Here is a 19,723-nt window from a genome sequence, read left to right as displayed (position 1 = left end):
CGGCTCACTTGTTGTACACACTCCTTTGCTATTCACTTTTGAAATTTGTTTATGTCACCCATAATGATCAGTTAGGTTGTTTTTAAGTGGTGCACCCCTTCCTTAGAAAAATCCTGGATCCAACCCTGCACTTAACAGCAGACTTCTTGGTTAATTGGTGAACTTTTTCCAAAAGAGCCCATAAATTATGTCAGACACAGTTACAACCTTCATTTGTGGCTCTGTTATAGAGAATACAATTCCTTGAACAACATCCTTGAAACACAACTCAGTGCATCATTAGACAAGGCAAGTAAAGCCAAGGGGTTCTACTTGTTCAGAGTTATGACCATAACACAGATCCATATTATCAGTATAATGCTGGTAACTATTGGTAATCATATGGTTAATCAGCAATGGAATAATTAAATACAAATAATCAAAGAAGGTTTCAAAGAGCTCTTAGAAAAAAAAAAGTTTCAAATTCACATTCTTCATACTTTAAGTAACTTACTTGACTGACTAACTGTATAAGTTTTTGGTGTGCTTGAGGGGATGGTAGCATATCTGAAAAAGGAGTTCTCATGATTAATAAAAGTTGTAATTTAATCATAAGATAAATCAGGGCACAAAGGGTGGTTTCAGCACATCTATCCAAACTTTCAAGACCACAAAAGAGAATCTCAGTATTTGAAAGCCTTAAAAGACACATAAGGCCTTTAATGTGATAGCTAGGGATAGTGGATGGTGATCACTCAGTGAAGCAGAATGGGGCACTTCTGAAGTTGCACCCTTACAATCAGTTGATATTGAATGCTTTTGGCTGATTGAAAAGATTAAAACATATTATGCCTAACTAACCAAAGTAATTGTGACACAACCCCACATAAAATAATTGTAATAAAACATTGTTTTGAGCTCTTGTTTATCATGATTTCTTTGCATCACTAGTGTCCACCACTTAGTAAACAGGAAGCTCAGAAGTTCTGCCTGGTAAACAACTGGGAACAAAATCTCATTCCCGGGCTGGGACGTCTCTTGTTGCAGGCAAAGCACCATCTTTGAACCACCTCACTTCATATTTCAGCCGGCAGCCTTATTTTTTAGCAACAACCACGACCAAGGAACTGCCCATGGACATGCATGCACAAAAGGAGTGGCATTATTCTTTAGTTCTCAGCAACCAAATTGTGGCTGGTATTTCCGAAAGATAGGTACTAGTCATCATACTCACTTCAATTGTCCGATCAGAACATCTAAATCATTCCACAGTGATTTTAGAACAGCAGGGCCACTTATCATGCCATTTTCCCTTCCTAGAAACAAAACACCAAAATTAAGTAATGTCAAATTGATTTTGCTGCAAGAAATGCTTTTAGTAACAAGGACATGGTTAAGGGAGGTGGAAGAGTCATAAGTCACATGTATTCCCCTTTGTTGTCAAGACAGATTGACAAAATTTTATGAGTAAAACAACCTAGAAACCATCCCCTGGTTCCTGCGGGGTGCCAGCGATGGACCTCCCTGACTTAAGAGCCATCTGTAAGCTTCATGATTGCAAATATCTCTGCCAAAAGCTTCTTAAATTCCTTATGTGTCTAACTCACACACAAAATAATCAGCTTTTGAGGAAAAACAACAAGTAAGGTTACTGTCAACAAAATAGGGTACCTTCTGAAAGAAAATCGCTCTATACATGCAACTTTTGTAGAGACCATGAAAAACTATATATCATTGTAGAGCTTATAAATTAAATAGATTCTGAGAGTAACAAAAATTTTGACTGTTTTGGTAGGCATGTGTGTGCCTTTCAACACACATCAGCCACTATTTGCTTAATTGAATTATCAGCCTCCAAGTTACTGCAGACTGCCAAACAAACTTGACTGTATCACTCAGCAGATAATAAGCTAACAAAGGGTGTGAGGCTTTTTCCATATTTCTATTAGTTCCAGAGAAAATCTATTTTGAAGTTGGACAATGGAAGATATTTTGGTTTTTGTCATGCTATTAGGGGTTGCATCAAGAATATTTCAAATTTTGTTAACGCCTCACTTACTTTAACACATGACAGATATTCCAGCAAAGTTTCATCAAAATTCAACAAATCTACATACCCTTTTAATTAGGTAACTTGCATAAATATAAACCCTGAAATTTTGGCCTTTAAAAAATGTTGTGGCTTTTGCACCTTATTTAAGCATGTGTCAGTGTGGTCCTGCCACCAACAAATGAAATACAACATTGAACCCCTGGTGAGGCTCACAGCAAAGGATTCATTAAAATTCGTGGGAAAGGTTACTTTGTGACCTTACCAAGGAAAATGAATTTACAATTGCGAAAAAGAATTTACACCAAAAATCCATTGGGAAAAAGGAAAAGTAGGCAAAACTAGCCAAGGAGTGAGAAAAACCTACCTATGATTTCTCTGACCCAAGCTTTCTCTCAGATTTTACCCAAGGCAGCTTTTCTCTTTTTGACCATTTCATGAATAATTTTATTTCTCAATGTTTTGTGTAGTGTGCCAAAAAATCCCTTCTCCTGTGCAGTTTAAGACAAGATGTAAACAAAATATCCAAATTGAGATCCAGGATGGAAGGCCAGCGGAACATGTCAACATACTCTGCTGGCGGCCTTTCAGATTATGAGACCTTTCACTGTTCTTATCAATTCCCCTAGGAGACTCTTTCCACCATATCTCGCATTCTTTCTTAGACTGAAGTAATTTTATTTTCAGCAAATTTAACTCAAATACTTTCTCTTACCAAAGAGAAAAAAAAAAAGGAAAATGTTAATTAAAGTTTTGACCAGACTTTGTTGAAAGTAACCTTATGCAAAGCCAAAATTCAAGTAAATTTCTGAAAAAAAGGTACAAGGTACAAAACAAATACATGTTAAAATACATGATATTTTTTTCACCAAACCTGATTCTCGAAGATAAGAATAATCATCTAATATTGTTTTAAGGTCAGCTGTAAGAAAGACCTGCAATTGTAGATAGGAATTCATTCAGACACAGTGAAGAGGCTTAATACAGGGTTCTTGCACTTTTTGGGAATCCATTTCAAGGACTTTTAAGGACTTTTTAGGTCATTTTCAAGGACCTCGACTCTCACATTCAAGGACCTTTTGCATCGAATAGGAGCTGATAGAAATAGAAAATCATTACTCGTTATTGTTAAATTTCAATAACACAAACGTGTGCAGGACTGGCAGAAAAGTCCAACGGGCGTGACTTCAAGCACGCACACCAGAGTGATCACATGCTAGGACTAACCAAGGTTATTTTCAATGCACCAATTAGGTACAAGATATATATTGTAAGAAATATACAACTTTTTTAAGAGACATGTTTCGGCATGCTTATGCCATCTTCAATCAATGAGTAACTGAACATGAGTAATTATATAACAGACAAGTAGATGAATAAAGTATTTACAGTATGGTGTACTACAAAAGCGGGTACTAATTACAGCATGACAACAAACATGAAATTAAAGGTGTGAACTAAAATGCTAGAAAAGTGTTATAATGCCGTAATTGTTTGTTAAGTTCAGGTTTGATCTTATTTATATAAAAAGCTTCTTTGAGTTTTAAATCAATAGAGTTGTTGGCAGAATCCAAAATACTAAAGCAAGACAGGGAGTATTTGTTCTTATAAGAAGGAGATGTGCTAAAATGCTTAAAAATATGCGAGTTTTTATCACTTTCCGTGTGCTCCTTTATCCTAGTAGAGAAGTGGTGACTAGTTTCACCTATATAACGGGAATTACATCCTGCACAAGAAAATTGATAAACTACCATGGATTTTAGAGCATTAGGAGTATGATCTTTAACATTGCACATGTTTTTAATTTTGAAAGAAGTGAAAACTAGTTTGATATTTAGATCCGATTTACAAAAGCACTTAGTGAGTTGTTGGAGTTTGAGGTTCGCTATTTTAGAATAATAGCCAACAAAAGGGAGTTTAAAGTAACGTGTAATTATGGTCATCAATGTTCCGACTATTTTGAGGGGAGGACCCGTCAAGATACCACTTGAAAGTTCTTTCAATAATATGCGAAGGAAAAGAATTACATTTTAAAGTGTTGGAAAGTTTCTTAAGATCGTTTTGAAGACCGGAAGAGGTGTTGTTGATTTTGTAGATACGGTCAATAAGAGTCTGGATAAGGCCAATTTTGTAGCATGAAGGAATAAAACTGAAGAAATTTGTTAGGAGACCAGTGTAGGTTTCTTATGAAAAATTGAAAAAACACAATAATACACATGACAATAATACACATTACTTTAAACTCCCCTTTGTCGGCTATTATTCTAAAATAGCGAACCTCAAACTCCGACAACTCACTAAGCGCTTTTGTAAATCGGATCTAAATATCAAACTAGTTTTCACTTCTTTCAAAATTAAAAACATGTTCAGTGTTAAAGATCGTACTCCTGATGCTCTAAAATCCATGGTAGTTTATCAATTTTCTTGTGCGGGATGTAATTCCCATTATATTGGTGAAACTAGTCACCACTTCTCTACTAGGATAAAGGAGCACACGGAAAGCCATAAAAACTCGCATATTTTTAAGCATTTTAACACATCTCCTTCTTGTAAGAACAAATACTCCCTTTCTTGCTTTAGTATTCTGGATTCTGCCAACAACTCAATTGATTTAAACTCAAAGAAGCTTTTTATATAAATAAGATCAAACCTGAACTTAACAAACAATTACGGCATTATAACACTTTTCTAGCATTTTAGTTCACACCTTTAATTTCATGTTTGTTGTCACGCTGTAATTAGTACCTGCTTTTGTATTACATCATACTGTAAATATTTTATTCATCTACTTGTCTGTTATATAATTACTCATGTTCAGTTACTCATGGATTGAAGATGGCATAAGCGTGCCGAAACATGTCTCTAAAAAAAGTTGTATATTTCTTACAAAATTTATCCTACTTGCTACTACTACAACCTTACACAAAATAATATAAAATTCACATGTCAAACATCATAATTGGATGCACAATTCGAATGGAAAACTCATTCTTGTGATTTGTGCCAAAAACTTACTCTTTCAACACCAAAAACAAAAGAAAACTTCACCTTTGATTCATCTGCACTTATTTTTGAGGACTTTTCAGAAATTTTCAAGGATCTGAGTCTAAATTTTAGGGTTTTCAAGTCCTTGAAAACAAAAAATTAAATTCAAGGACTTTCAAGGACTTCAAGGAGTGAGGGAACCCTGTAAAATAATAGGATAAGAGAAAAGGAAGATGCCATTCACCATCATGGGTGAACAATTGTAACACAAAACTCTTGATGGTTAAAAATTATGAATCAATCCTGTCATCTTGTTAGAATTTCTGATGATCTATCGAGACCTATTTTTGTCTACCTCAATAAAAGCTTTTTGCAGGTAGGTCTTGGTATTAAAAATAAAAGGCCCATGCATCTCAGTGAATCTCAGATTTAAGATGGCCGTGATCACCTGTCTTGTGACTAATAAGATCAGGGCAGAATTGATCACCAGTTTTCACGAACGGGACTTGTCATGTGACTGACAAAAAAATTCCTCTCTGGACTCTAATGATAACTTTGGCTGAGGTTGTCCAAATTTCTTTCCCTTCAACCAACATTATTCCTTTTCAGATAAACCCTAAGCCAGATAATCAGACTACCCAATCACAAGTTACCCTTGGGTTCAAACTATAGACTGAATAAAGCAACATACATTGTTTAGTTCCTTGTTATCATCACAGAACAGAGAACATTCATCTTGGAAAGCAGCACATGTTTTGTAAAGTCCTTCATCTTTTAGGTAACCTTAATTCAAAAAGAAGAGCAAAATACCTCAAATTAAAACAAATAAAATTAATAGGTCCAGAGACTATTGTTACTAATAATTGTGATGCTGATGAACAAGATATCGATTCTGCAACTGCCTTATTGTTAATCATTTTAATGCGAATATGTCCAAGCAATTTTCACGATTATCAAAAAATCATGAAATCAAAGACCCATGCGAAAAAGTTTTGGCAAAAATTACCCACCCAAAAATGAATACACTTGAATAGCAGTGTGGGAAAGCACTACATTGCCAAAAGATGGGAGAAAGTAGGAGTTGCTGAGGTAGTAAAGGGTAAGTTAACTCTTTGTCCTGAGGATCCATTTGAAGGAATTGAAATTGTCCTTCAGCTTAAGCCCAAATAGACAGTGTGTCCTGTACTCTTGTATAGCTCTGCTTTGTTGCACAGGAACATGTCAAACTGTTTTCAGTTTCAAATGAATAAAGAGGGTAAGTTTCTAACCAAACTATGGTGCTGCATTGGTGGAAATAACAACTTTGGTTTGAAACTTTTATCAGCTGAGTTGAATTGGTCAGACGAAGAGCTAATGCTCAAAGTGTCAGCTTTAAAACTATTTACATTCGCTAGTTTACATAATTAACTCAGTTGATAAAACCAAAATTATCTTTTTTCAATCTTGTTTTGTTATAATATGGTTTTATTCTGTGTCCCTGGAAAGTATTGGTATGAAAATACAAATCATGTGTTAATGCTGAGACTCACTGTTTGTTTGCAGCTGTGTTTTTACAATTTTTGCAAAACGTAGTTCCTTTTAATATATATTTTTGGCCAAACTGCAAAATTACATCTGCCTGCTCCAATTTTAGAAACTTAAGTTCCCACCAAAGTAATTAAATAACAATAAGGTAATTATTAAGGTAATTAAGTGGCTGTACATGTTGTTCCATACTGTGAAAATATCTTATCTGTAACTCAATAGCTTGTAACAACTTCTGATTTCCTTTTTTAGTTGAAAATTTGTACCTTACATTTTAGGTGGAAATAATAGGATTAATGAAGTAAAACTAAATTTACCCCTTTGATTGCCCAGGGAAAAAAGCTGAATTTTTTATTTTAAGCACCATCTGGAAAGTATGATGCCGTGTGTCCTAATATATCTGGATTCTTCTTAATTCATTGTGTTTTAAACAAAACTCAATTAATTTTATTTCAATCCCATGTCTGGCAATCTGCCTGTTTTTAAAAGTAGCAGACAGGTCTTAATACTTTCTCAGACACAGTGTCAAGTGACAATTTTTATTGAGTGGTTGCCAATGTTTTTTTTTTTTCAGTATTATCAGCTTAAGCAATATCATGATAGAGCTTAAGACTAGAAATATTCTTCATAGTGATAGGGGGCAATATTTCTTGGTACACTCCAACTTTCGTTTCTGTCAATAATATAATTAATACACTTTAATCATAAGATTTGGACAAAAAGAAATAGAAGTCTCTTGTGAGGACTCACACCAAAGACAGTTCCACTTTTCAATCCTGAGTACATTATAACAAAAATGTTCATTTTAACTCTCACAGCCTTCAAGTTATCTTACAGCTGATTTAGCTTCATAATACTAAAACTACCATGATATCACTAAGATACCACAAGATAAAAAAAACTCATGCAATCTGAAATATACTGGTGTCTTGATTTACAACTAAAGGAAACTGACTATAATTGCTATTCATAAAGAGAAAATTAATTTTTAATGGAACATTCAACCACCAACTAAAATTTTACCTGATTTATCTGATTGTTTTACTGTCTTATGCTGAGGTAATTGTATTTACTATAATAATTATAGTAATCCTTTTTAAGCACCACTTATATCAGAAACATTAGCTATAGTTCCATAATATAGCATAGCCATTTACTGTAGTTGTAAGCTGGATATAACTATTTACAGTTGCATGAATGACACAAAAATATTCTCTCCTCACTGGATAACATGGTAAATTTAGAAATTTTGTTTCAAACCCTCTTTGGTGAAAGTGTATTTTTAAAACTTAGTTTGCCACAGAAGATGTTTTTTTTTTTTTCAAAAGCACTCATCACATGTAATACAAGGGCCGTTTTGTTAAAATTTACATTACATAGCTTTTGTGAGACACTTCAAGCACATTAACCCAAGAAACATTCAAAAGATAGAAAGCCAAAGTCTTAAATTATTCCATGGTTTGTCATAATATTGTCTTCCAAAAAGGCACTTCCCATGTTTCAGTACAGGCACTGATTAGTTGGTTTTTACCTGAGGCATTCACATCATGGCAGCACTGTTGCACTATTTCCATTTGATTTGCCAAACAAAGGCCACTCCAGCCGCTGGTTTATATCTATATTTGTCTACTGTTCAACCCACCAACAATACTTTTAAATAGCAAATTTGCAAATGTGACTTTCTTCAACTATCATTTTCCATCAAGTTGTGCTTGATTTCAATGATTGCATTATGCTTAAGAGAAATGCTTGTATGGTAGCAGGAGTAGCTACATGATATGCAACTAGACTAATTAAAACCTTTTCTATGTTCTATCCCCATGATTCTTATTTTAACCGGACTGTGATAATTACAGGAGTAGCAGTTCAGTGGCAAATTTCACAATATTGAATGTGTTGCTATTTTGGAAATTATTCATCTTTTTTATCTGATCTTGTACTTTCAATACCCATCATACAACAGCTTCTCTCTAAGAGGGTTTAACACATGCAAAAACATGCATTTTGTTCTCCGTTTCAGGTAGTAACTGATAAAATGCCTATAGCAGCTTTTCTTAGAGCCGAAAATTGTTTGGAGTACTACTTAAAAGGATTAATGAATTTTAATATATGAAAATCTAATATGTACACTGTAGTTTTTTAAGAAATGTATGAAAGCAGTCCTCAGAGTAATCAAGGCTGTGCTCTAAGGAAAATTGAATGGAGCCCAGTGCTCTGAAACTGTGAAATCCAGGGTATCCAGCATATGTTTTGTATGAAAAAACTAAAATTCCTGAATTGCCCAAGAGCAAATGTAAGGTGCCAGGGGCCACCAGGTGCTGCTAGAGCAAAGCCTTGGAAATGAACACTACTTAAATAAGAAGCCTTATTTTCACTACTACTTAAGTAGGGTTCATACATTTCTTAAAAAAAATCACAGCACACATACATGATTTTCTTTTATTAAAATTCATTGATTCACCATTTCACTGGTTTAATACGAACTAACCTAATGGCCAGCTCTAAGCTGGCTTGTTAGCTCAGTTCATAGAGCACTGCACCAGTGTTGCAGTGGTCATGGGTTTATATCCAGTACAGGCCTGAATTTTTTAGGCCTCATTTCCAAGCTACCACTTAAGTAGTGTTCATTACTGCGAGGACTACTCTCATACATTAGGTCAAAGGATTGTTTGACTGGCTTGAAAATTTCTTTTATTTGTTGTGCTTAAATGAGAAGAAGAACACTGTTTACTGAGACAGCAATACTGAGGTATATCATAAATACAAGAAGAGGGATCGAAGGCCATATATATTGTCATAGCAGGATTACAATCTTTGACTATACTATCCCACTGATAACGCCTCATAGAATGTGGCACAAATTCTGAGAAAAGATCCTCACAACAGTGCTGCCAAATTTTGCCTAAAATAGCTTCCTAAATTTGATTCCTAGTGTATTTTTGGTTCAGAGTGGCAATAAATGTTCTGCTCTTCTCTTATATCACATTTGGATGAGAATCAAAAGGAAAACCATGATATTGAACATCTATTAAAGCCTATGAAATGCATGCGCCCATTTTTATAACAAACCACGACATAGGATGACCTCTTACACATGTTTTGGTTCCAGAGCTACAATTTGTAATAATAGGCCGAGTAAAATTAAGAATAAATATCCCACAGGTTTTCAGATGCCACAGAAATTTCCCAAGTTGCACAGCTATTGACTCCTCTCTAGCTGTGCTGCAACTTAGATGAGAATTTTATTTATCCTCATTATTCAAAGGAAAAAAGTGATTACTTGTTTATAGTATAAACAACAATTTTTTTCTTATTAACCTATTGACGTCCAGTGTGCCTGTAAGCGCCCATGTGGACCCACACCCTTTCTACGCCTTGTGATGTCATCACTTTTAACCCTGGAGTGCGACTTTGAACAGGTTGAAAATAACTTACAAACGATACCAGAATGAGCGCAATTGAGTGAAGGAGATTGGAGAAATAGCCAAAAAACCATGTAACTTTGACCTGAAAATCTGCACGAAAATCTTGTTCCATTACCCACCTACAATCTGAGCATGTGGTTTGAAAATAATGAGTAGTTTCCTAAAAAATCTCTGCACCAAAATGAAGCCTGCTAAATTTCCAGCAAGTGAGGAGAAACTTCAGGCAAGGAAAGGGGAAAAAAAGGGCAGGAGAATGAGAAAAGTAAAAGCCGTAAGTGGGGCATTACTTTTCAACCTCTCGAAATTTTGCTTTCTGCGCGTGCCCGAGATTTTCAGGCCGCCATTTTGCATTTGGATCGAAAGGCTGTCAAGTGTACAAGCTGTCAATGGGTTTGTGGTAAGTTTGAGCTTTTAAAACCACAACAGTGACCCGAAATCTGCTCGACTAGCTTCAAAACATAGTTTTTCACAAAAGCTGCGGCTATTAATGGGTTAAGAAGGTCAAGACACACACTATTGTGAAATTCTATAGGAAACCAATTCAGTGTTCAGTTAGCATCAGCAAACTGTAAAATGAACAAATTGGCTGAATGAAATTTTATCTTTGCACCACGATGCCATAGCAATAAAATTAGCCCTGCTAATAAAGATTTGCCATTGAGGAAATTTTAATATTTCTAGCTAAAGTTAAAGGGGAACTGAAGCCTAAAATTGGTATATTGTTTGCATTCCTTTCTAGTTAGCTTTAGAGGAGTAAGATAAAGTGTCAATATTCATTTTCGTTCACTTCTTGTTTTTTACTAGAAAATTCGATTTGAAGTTGCCTTTTTCCTGCTTTTGGGGCTGTAAGACCATTGGCTCAAAATAGGTCAGCAGTGGTCGTTTATGACGTCAGTGGTGGGGAACCAACTTCAGAAAAACAACAGTTACCATTTCATTTTCGTAGTTAATCCCCATTACAGGTCACACAACTTCGACAACTCCATAACCAAACCAAATTTCTGTAGGAAGAGTACGGTTTTATTATCTTTCTTCCCCACCAGTGACGTAAGAGCAAGCTAAAATGACCGCTGACATCGCTTTTCTGAGCCGCCATACTACAAGGCCAAAATACCACTTTAAACTATTTTTCCAAGGTGAAGTTGGGCCGAAAGACTAAAAAAAACCCTCGAACATTGCTATTTGAACTAGTAGCTGCAATTTAAAAACGGTTCATTTTTAGGCTTCAGTTCCCCTTTAAGCTTCTCTCAACCCTTCAAACAATTAATTATTTGAACTGATTCATGATCAGATTCAGCAATAAATACCTGCACGACAGACGATCTACAAAATGACAACTGTTGACATCTTGTGGTGACGGAAGTTATCGATCCGTCAAACTTGATCCAAGATATCGTCAGAAACTTAGCAAAATTGTGTAATTATGAAATGCCACTGAAGCTTGGGTAGCGATCATATCTATCGTGAACTTCGTCACTTTGGCATTATCGAGGCACCTCCAAAACCCGCCTACCCTTTTTTAAGACTTACCAAGCACCAGTTTTGCGACGATACAACCTTCTATCATTTTGAGAGGAGATCACACCGACTTTATGGCACATGAAGCCATTTGTAGACAATACTTGGTCACATAAAGCTGGACCACCTCTGTTGTGCCAACTGCGTTTCGCGCGAAATGTACTTTACAGCGCATGTGAGGTCGCGATGTGATGTCGAGCTGATACCAAAGATTGCAGGCGCATATATTTCGTCGTAGATTTATTCATCCTTCTCAGATGACCCTTATCCAGATCGAAATGAGCGTGTTATTGTCACGAGAACCAGAACTTTCAAATCGTAAAAAAGGAGCGGCATTGATATGACTTTCAGGGCAGGTTTCGTTTTGAGGTCATTTCTCTTGCACTTTTTTTCATCTTTCATCCTTTCATTTATATTACATCTTTTCTCTTTTCTTATTTTTTCGCTTCACTCCCTTATTTTCCTCCCGCCCTTTTTTTCTGTCGAACTCTTTTTTTTTAGTTGTCATCACTTGCTTCCATATGCTTTCTCCTTTTAACTTCAGATCTAGTAACGCATCACTGCAAAGGATTTAATTGTTTTGATATATAGATGAAAGTACTTTCCCACGAACTGCAAAAGAGAAGGGTTGATAAAAGAGAGTTAGACTATTAGGTAGCGGTCTTAAAATGCTCTCAAACACAAATATTAGAAAAAATGATATGCTTATTATATTTTATTGTGACGCATTTTTCAAAAAGCAAATATGAAGCGCTTAAAAAAATTATTCCCACCTCTACACTCTAAAGGGGATGAAGGTCGAATAAGGACCGAGAGGGGGTGGGGTTAACTGCCTAAAGCCACGTCTCCAACTGTTTCTAATCTTTACGGTGCTAGCTTTTGAAATTAATAAAAGCAATAATTCTTTTTTGTATAATCCATTTCAGCAGTAGGGGATATATAATCGGATATAGAGGGCAAAACGAGAGGTGGGTTCTAATGTTTAGGATTATAAATTATTCAACCTTTAGCTTGGCTGTTCTTTATCTATAAAGTCAACAAAAGAATGTATTCAAAATTTTACGGTGCGACAAACAAGTGTCATTTTACTATACTGAACAAATTTGTCATCACGGCATCCATACATTAACTAGAATTGTTCACTCCTTTACTTCGTCCGCTATACACCGATATTTGTGAAATGATTTTGTTCGCATTTTTCCCTATCCAGTAAATAATCCAATACTTTTACAGTAAATGGACAGAGGACGACAAAAATCACTCTGGGGGATATATAGGTTTATAAATTCTGCAGCCTGCCGCTTTGACACATGCGTTATGCTCTCTATCTAGCACAAATAACATCGTAAACGACTGAAATAAGTTGGACGGTAATCAGAAGCGTTGGCTCTTACTCGAGTCGCGCGTGGAAACCAAGACCAGACTAAAAACACCTGGATTAGACATCAAAATCGACATATCATTTCGCAGTATTGACTTACAGCTATCTAGTGGCTCGATCAGTTAAAACTGATCAATCGGACTCAACAAATTATGGCAGACCGCAATTTCAAATTCCCTCTGTCACTGGCTGTCGTGTCGGGACGCGCACGATCATCTTTCTCGCGCGAATGGAACAAGAGAGATCCGCGCGCGCTGACATATCAAGCAGTGCAAAAAATATTTGATTGTCGCATTATCATTTAGCTCACTTTATAGCGGAAACCACAGCTGGATCCCAGCGAAAATTCACCTGCGAGTGGCTAATTGTTTTCTTTGAAACATTATCTGCTGAAAGTGAGAGGTCGGGATTGTTTTTTTTTTATCAAAATATTTTAGCAGTGTTTGCCCTTCCCTACAAATTTACCATCGGCAGTAATTGAGAATCAAATCTGCAGCGAATAGCGTGGTTTTAGCCAAGCATGACAAAGCAAAACAAAAGTGGAGAACAATAGAAAGGAAATGTCTCTGCCATATACTGTTCAGAGGATATAAAATAACTACTTTGCTGTGACGAAAGTTTTTAGGCAATTTTTGTTTCATTTTCTCCTCATTAGAATTTTCATCAAAAGCGCGGGAGTCATTTCATAAGCGTTGAAGCATACTAAGTTGTTTACAACGCGCGACGAATTTGAGGTAAAATGAAAAGAATTTAAATCCACTCGGGTCGGCTCAAGTGCCCGGTGGCATTCACTAGAATCATGTGCCCTGCCGGCAGTCACGAGACAATCAAAGAATGACTGCCTTCTGGTTCTTTTGAATTCTTGCAGCTGATTCAGTGTTTTCTATGGGTACGTCAGATAATTGCTGGCTAGGAAGAAATGGCTGCACACAACAAAAGCATCATTATATTGGTTCCAGCTGTAACAATTGAACCTGTCTGCTCTGCGGGTATCACGCTACAAAACAATGGCTACCTCTTAATAAGCGCCTGTATATTTGCATATATCACTCTTGCGAAAGCTACATAAGCACATGGAAATGATGTGCTTCCTCAAGAATTCAACCAGCCCTACTTCTCTACAGCACAAATAAAGTTCACTTGCTCTCATGTCACTGAAGTCAAGAACCCTGGCGACTTGATGTGCGCTAAGATTCTGTGGTAAATTTTTCATCCCCCAGTTGTTAAGTAATTAATAACTAAATCACTTGCCAACAGAAAATAATTTATTATCTTCAGTACCATAAATATAGGCATGTAGAATCGATATATAATTTTTTGTGACTTAGGACACACGTCCTGACCAAGTTAAACATAAGGAGAAACCTTGGCCACCTCCTCTAATGGATATTCACAATATTACAAAGCAACTACTTTTCATTTATTTGACTGATACAATTCAATTCATTTAACAGCTATATAAGTTTCTATATTATTTTATATCAAATTATGCCCACACAAAAACAGTGGTCACCTCAAACACTTGTGTGCCAGACTTCAAGCACAAAATGCAGCTAACATGGGACAATACATCTAGCAAAATTGAGCAAAAATAACAAAACAGTAATACTCTTTCTAAAAATAATATTTTACGCTCATCTAAACTGTACAAGTACAAATTTAATTTAAGCAAGAATGGTGCAACAAATGAAACATAGCAGAACATGGGGCATACAGCTGTAACTAAAACACCTCCATTCCTATTTACAACACTAAAGAGCTACTGCATCAACTCAGGAGACTGATAAATGATCCAAACAGTGTGAATTAGTGTCAGCTTCACTACATTTTGAAAAAATAAGCTGGCATCAAAATGTTGTCCTAAACCACAAGTTGCTGCACTGTCAAGACATGGCAAGAAACTGATGGGCAATTTTCAATTAAGAAAAAAGCCAAATACTTACAATGTACCATACTGTGACCAAAAAAATCAAATAGTATCAATAACCATGCTACACAATGTGATAATTTAAGATATACTGGATGTAAACATGAAGGTTTATTCCGGTGCAGATGTACAGGAACTCGTTCACAGCCATACAATTGAAAAAATATAATCAGGAAGAATTTAACCACAGGAGGAAAAATTCAACACATCTTTTGTAAAGTTCTAATCCATTCTTACCCATCTTAACTTACTAGTGGCTTAATACAAAGTTCTTCCCTTCAGTCATCATCCTGGCTTACCAGACATACATTTTCTGAAGTTACTTGACCCTGCAGAGACTCTATGTACAAGTTTCTCAAAACAACCCACAGGAATAAAAATGTAGGCTCAATCTGCTATTATAAAAAAATCTTGTGTCTATACACCATAAGTTAAATATCTTTATTAGTAGAGACCACTACGTATCTCTCCTACATTAGGCAGCTGGCTAATAAATTGTTCCAAGTTAATATCAAAGCCACCATCTCCCATATTCAATTCATCATATATAATGCTCTCAATGTCGCAGTCAAGACCGCCATGAAAGGCATCCAGTTCTAAATCACTAGGGAACTTTTCATTCATCGATACTAGTTGATGATTATTTGTCATTCTAACATCTCTAGGGAAAGGATGTCCTTGCATAGAATGAAGTCCATTTTCCATGATGAGTGAACCTGCCCCGACATGCTGAATAAATGGGTCGGTATAACTGTTAAAGGTCTGATGGTTGTGAGGTATGCCATTAACACCGCACTGGTTCCCATTAACATAACTTGGCTGCAAGTTCTGAAACATATTCTCTGGTGCATGCTGCACTTCCATCTCTTGATCGCGACAGAAGATGTCGTTCACTCGAGCCGGTGTAGTGTTCTGCCGCTCAGATGGACTTTGATAGTTGCGTTGCTGAAAACGAGGCTGTGGGGGTTGCGAGTATACACGCATATTTCCGAAGGTCTGTCGTGAAGGTGGAATATTCTGAGGGGAGTGTATCTCTGGGCTGAGAGACTGCTGAGGGTGTTGAATAGGCTGTAAATATCCACTGCTATTATAGCTAGTGTCAAAACTGTTCGATATGCTGGAATTCATACTGTTTGATGCAGTGATAGCGAGCTCATTAAGAGGCGGTTCTGACGGAAGTAACGATGGTTGTACAGGCGTTAAAGTCTGTTTTAATCTGTTATTTTCTGCCGCAAACGAGTTCAAACTCATAGAGTCAGCCATCTGCGTAAGTTCCTCAGCAGCTGGGTTCGGGGGGCTGGAGATGTTGAAATTATTCGGAGGTAAATGCTGATCTTCGGCGGATGGTTCAAGTTCATCCACATGAGCCGGTATGGGAGATAAACGACCACCAAGACTGCTGACTGTCGAAGCATTCGATGATGTTCGCGGTCGAGCAAAGCTGTCGCTTAGAGGGAAAGGTAACGGCGACTCAGATTCTTGAATTGTGAGCAACGAGTCAGAACTAGAACTGTTAGTCGGCGAAACATTCCCCGGAGAGTTCGCTCTGCCATCACGCGCGCGATTTACCGACAGTCGAGGGCTCGAAGGAGACTCACCGTCTTCTTCTTTAATTTTCTCCTTTTTCGTTCGCCCTCGCTTTCTCTCTGATTTAGGGGCCGAATCAAGAGAGCCTGAACGCCTTCGACTCGTTTTGCCTCCTTTCGCATCGGGGTTAAGCATCCACCAGGAGCTCTTGCCATTGCCCTCGTTTTGTACTCTAACAAACTTGCTATGCAAGGACAAATTGTGTCGAATTGAATTCTGCAACAAAATGACAGGCACACAGACACGATAACATTAGAATTTGTCGATAGCAAAATGCAGCGAAAGTGAAATTACAGAGCCACTCAGCTGTTAAAGAAGTCAAATCATCTGATTGTTCGAATGTACAAGGAAATACGAAATGTGTAATAAGCTTACCTTCCAACCAGCCGAACTGTTGCTGTCTCCCTTATCCCTGAAATAGGGAACTGTGTTCACCATCCAGTCGTAAATCTGTGAAAGTGTCAACCGCTGCTCTGAAGAGCTCTGAATTGCTTGGGTTATCAGGTCTGCATACGACAAGTTTCCCCAGGCATTTTTTCGCGAACTTTTCTTCGGTCCGTCGTTGAGTTGTTTCAAGCTCGGCTGATCTACTTCACGTTCGGATTTTGTGAATTCTGAAGGGTCCGGGAGGGGCCAAGTATTCGAGCGAGGACGGTTGTCTCGCCTTTCCTCTAGAATAACTGTCTCATCCATTTAATCGTCGTGCCAGAAACAAACGAAGCAACGTTCTGGGTACCGGCAACAACCAACCATGAACTCAAAACAGTGAATGCGCTCTGCGATTTGGGAAAAGCAATTTTCTTCAAACACGCCGCGAGTTCGCTATATCGGAAATTGATTCCTGCGTGACGTCAGCGGTGTTGTCATTGGTGATAACATTACGTGCCATGATTGGCTTATACTTAAGTTGAGTGACGGCGGGACCGCCCTTTCGTTTTGGACCAATGAAAGGAAATCTGTTCCCGGGAAAATCGACCAATGAACGGTAAGTATTTTTTTTTAGTGAATGCGTTGCTGCTCGCCCACGCTGCCAATGATTATATTGTAATTTTTTGCCAGCGAACTGGAAACTTGCTGATATGAAATAGAGGGTAACCTCACGCGACGTTGTCAATCCGCAATTTGCCACTATTGTCGATTCAAAACAACGATCCTTGTCATCATAAATGAGTTTAAAGTGCCTCGGTTGAATGTTTGACATTCTCAATTGTCGTAAAGACAGACAGGGAACCTTGTACGTCATCAGAAAGTATCGGATTTCCTGACTCAGACACTCCAGTAACCGGAAGTCAATATTATAATGCGGTTTGCACTCTGTCGTTCTGCGGCAGAGAGTGAATTACATGCTAATAGATTTGTGAAGTACGTAGAATGGCCTTCTAGAACAATTAACTTGCATCTCCCATTGTCTTTAACATGTGCATTCTTGTGTTTATATTGTCTTTCAATGAAATTAAATCTTTCACTTTGAGGTCTTTTGTTGATAGCAGGTCTCGAATTTTCAATTTTAATTTTTTCTTTTTCAGGTGTACTGTACCAGGAATTCGACAAAAGACTGGCTACAGTTTTAATTCTCGGTCAACATGAGAAATTAATAATTTAAATTGTAGACTTCGTTGCGAAGTCCTATATTGCGTGAATGATGGCTAATCTCTGGATGGTCGTTTGGGTTATACTTAGGTGGAAATAAAACCACTTGATCGCAAATCGTTGACATTCACCTTGGAGAAAAAATCAGTCAAACATAACTTCAAAACAGAGCAATTTTGGTTTTTCAAATTGGTCATATCCTAAATCAGCCCAAGCATACGGTCTGAAGAAATATCATTCCACCCATTTATTTTTGAGCGATTAATAAATGAGCTGGTAAGGGCTTACCAGCACCCCCCTACCAATTGTGCATTCAAGATTTCCGTAATCTTGAGGATCTCTAGCTTTTGAACGGGTAAGATGCGTCACTGGGTCGCCTCAACAGAGACGGTTTGCCAAGGAGAAGTACATCCTGAATCTAAAGCTTTGAAATTTCAAGGTTCTTTGCTGATCGGGATAATCAAGAAATTATAATATTGTGTGTCACTGGATAAAGACCTGATATTTATCATTGTAGCTTTGTCGACAGTAAGTTTTTCATTGCTGGCCAGGTTTCCCACCATATAAAATCATCGAAAACGCGAGAAGCGATTGAATGTTTGAATTGCCTTCGTTCTTGGTAGTCAGCAATTTTCAAAGTTTTTTTTTTAACCCAAGAGGATCAAGTCGAGGCCTTGATCACTGAACCTTGCTACACTATAAAACAGGAAAAAGTGGAACGAAACCTCTTAAAATTAAAAGTGTTCAACTTTGTTCGCTTAATAAGTTCAATTCCTCTACAAACCACAGACGACCTTGGCCGCCGAACTTGTTCAGGCCGATGATCATAGAATTCCAATGATACTGCAATTTTCACAACTTATTACGGAAATAAACATGGCGAGGAAGCAAATATCTTGGAAAATATCGATGGAATATTATATACCTGTGAAAGAGTTTCTTCCCTCAGTGGAAGATTTGCAAGAATCTCACTAAATTCTATGAAAAGTCTAGCCTCCCTAAGCGTTTATGACGCTTTATAGATTGGTCAATATGAGATGCCTATAGTCTTTGACGTGACTTATTACGTAACAAAATTTACATTGTAAACACTCAAAAATTACAGAGGAAATTTGTAGCACTCAACAGTTGCAAATTGTTGACCGTCATCATACCTTTTGCCAATCACAGGTGTCTCTGGAATGACTGAAAATTTTTCAAGATTGAGTTTTTTGGGTCTTTTTTATAGCTGGGTGTGTGATGGTCAATTTCTGTGCGGCGCGGCTAAAATAGCTCCTAAAGAAAATCGCAAACCGAGAATCAATACAGAATAGCAAAATTTATGATTTTGACTTTAAAAGCCGTAAGAATACTCTAACGTGCATCTTTTGTTCAATTAATAGATATAATTGAAAAACGCACGGCTAACAGAATTACGTAACGAAGTTATTAGAGCAATTTTACCATGCTCAGGCGTTCTTGATCACTTGGTATTTCAAAATTGAAATTTGGGTCGGATCACTTTATTTCATATCCTGATGATCACTTAAAATCAGGCACTCAGCAGTGTCAATTCACAGCCGTTCGAGTACAATACTACTTAAGTTGCAGTGATCACTGGCGTTCGCAAGATATTTCATGATTCCGTGTTTACATTTAACAACTGAAAAAAAGCTGATTTATTGGGTCTCATGTGTCGGGGAAGATACCAACACCTATCAACGATATAATGAAGGACGAAGGATTGATGCATGGAAAGAATGCAACAAGACCAAAAA

The 19,723-nt window shown here is 37.1% G+C and overlaps 2 protein-coding genes and 1 long non-coding RNA gene across 3 annotated transcripts in view; 1 reads left to right on the top strand and 2 right to left on the bottom strand.

The window, feature by feature from the left end:
• LOC111329214 (uncharacterized) overlaps positions 1 to 19,723 on the bottom strand; it is a 37,478-nt gene that overhangs the window by 14,727 nt on the left and 3,028 nt on the right. The window contains exons 2-6 of the mRNA XM_022933846.2: positions 11,494 to 12,093; positions 5,706 to 5,797; positions 2,904 to 2,964; positions 1,214 to 1,295; positions 494 to 546 (exon numbers count right to left, since the gene is read on the bottom strand). Coding sequence (XP_022789581.2) covers positions 494 to 546; positions 1,214 to 1,295; positions 2,904 to 2,964; positions 5,706 to 5,797; positions 11,494 to 11,530 — 325 coding nt within the window. The 5' untranslated portion in view covers positions 11,531 to 12,093. The remainder of the gene's footprint in view (positions 1 to 493; positions 547 to 1,213; positions 1,296 to 2,903; positions 2,965 to 5,705; positions 5,798 to 11,493; positions 12,094 to 19,723) is intronic.
• Positions 13,250 to 18,083, top strand: LOC148725880 (uncharacterized). Its single transcript, XR_015990512.1, has 3 exons — positions 13,250 to 13,264; positions 13,731 to 17,361; positions 17,903 to 18,083. It is a non-coding gene; the product is annotated as an uncharacterized LOC148725880 (long non-coding RNA).
• Positions 14,110 to 17,069, bottom strand: LOC111329204 (forkhead box protein O3). The gene is made up of 2 exons (XM_022933834.2): positions 16,752 to 17,069; positions 14,110 to 16,592 (listed from the first exon to the last, which is right to left on the bottom strand). Exons 1-2 carry the CDS (start codon positions 17,067 to 17,069, stop codon positions 15,234 to 15,236), a joined length of 1,677 nt encoding a protein of 558 aa, XP_022789569.1. The 3' UTR covers positions 14,110 to 15,233.

The sequence above is a fragment of the Stylophora pistillata genome, chromosome 8 (assembly GCF_964205215.1).
Source record: "Stylophora pistillata chromosome 8, jaStyPist1.2, whole genome shotgun sequence".
Lineage (NCBI taxonomy): Eukaryota > Metazoa > Cnidaria > Anthozoa > Scleractinia > Pocilloporidae > Stylophora > Stylophora pistillata.
The sequence above is the reverse complement of the archived record's forward strand: the minus strand, read 5'-3'. Positions and strand labels throughout refer to the sequence as shown.

What these genes read in the sequence shown, in the direction of transcription:
- LOC111329204 (XM_022933834.2), bottom strand. Translation starts at nt 17,069, where the DNA reads ATGGATGAGACAGTTATTCTAGAGGAAAGGCGAGACAACCGTCCTCGC. An exon ending in ACAGTTCGGCTGGTTGGAAG is followed by an intron (nt 16,593 to 16,751) that starts GTAAGCTTATTA and finishes ATTTTGTTGCAG; the next exon opens with AATTCAATTCGACACAATTT.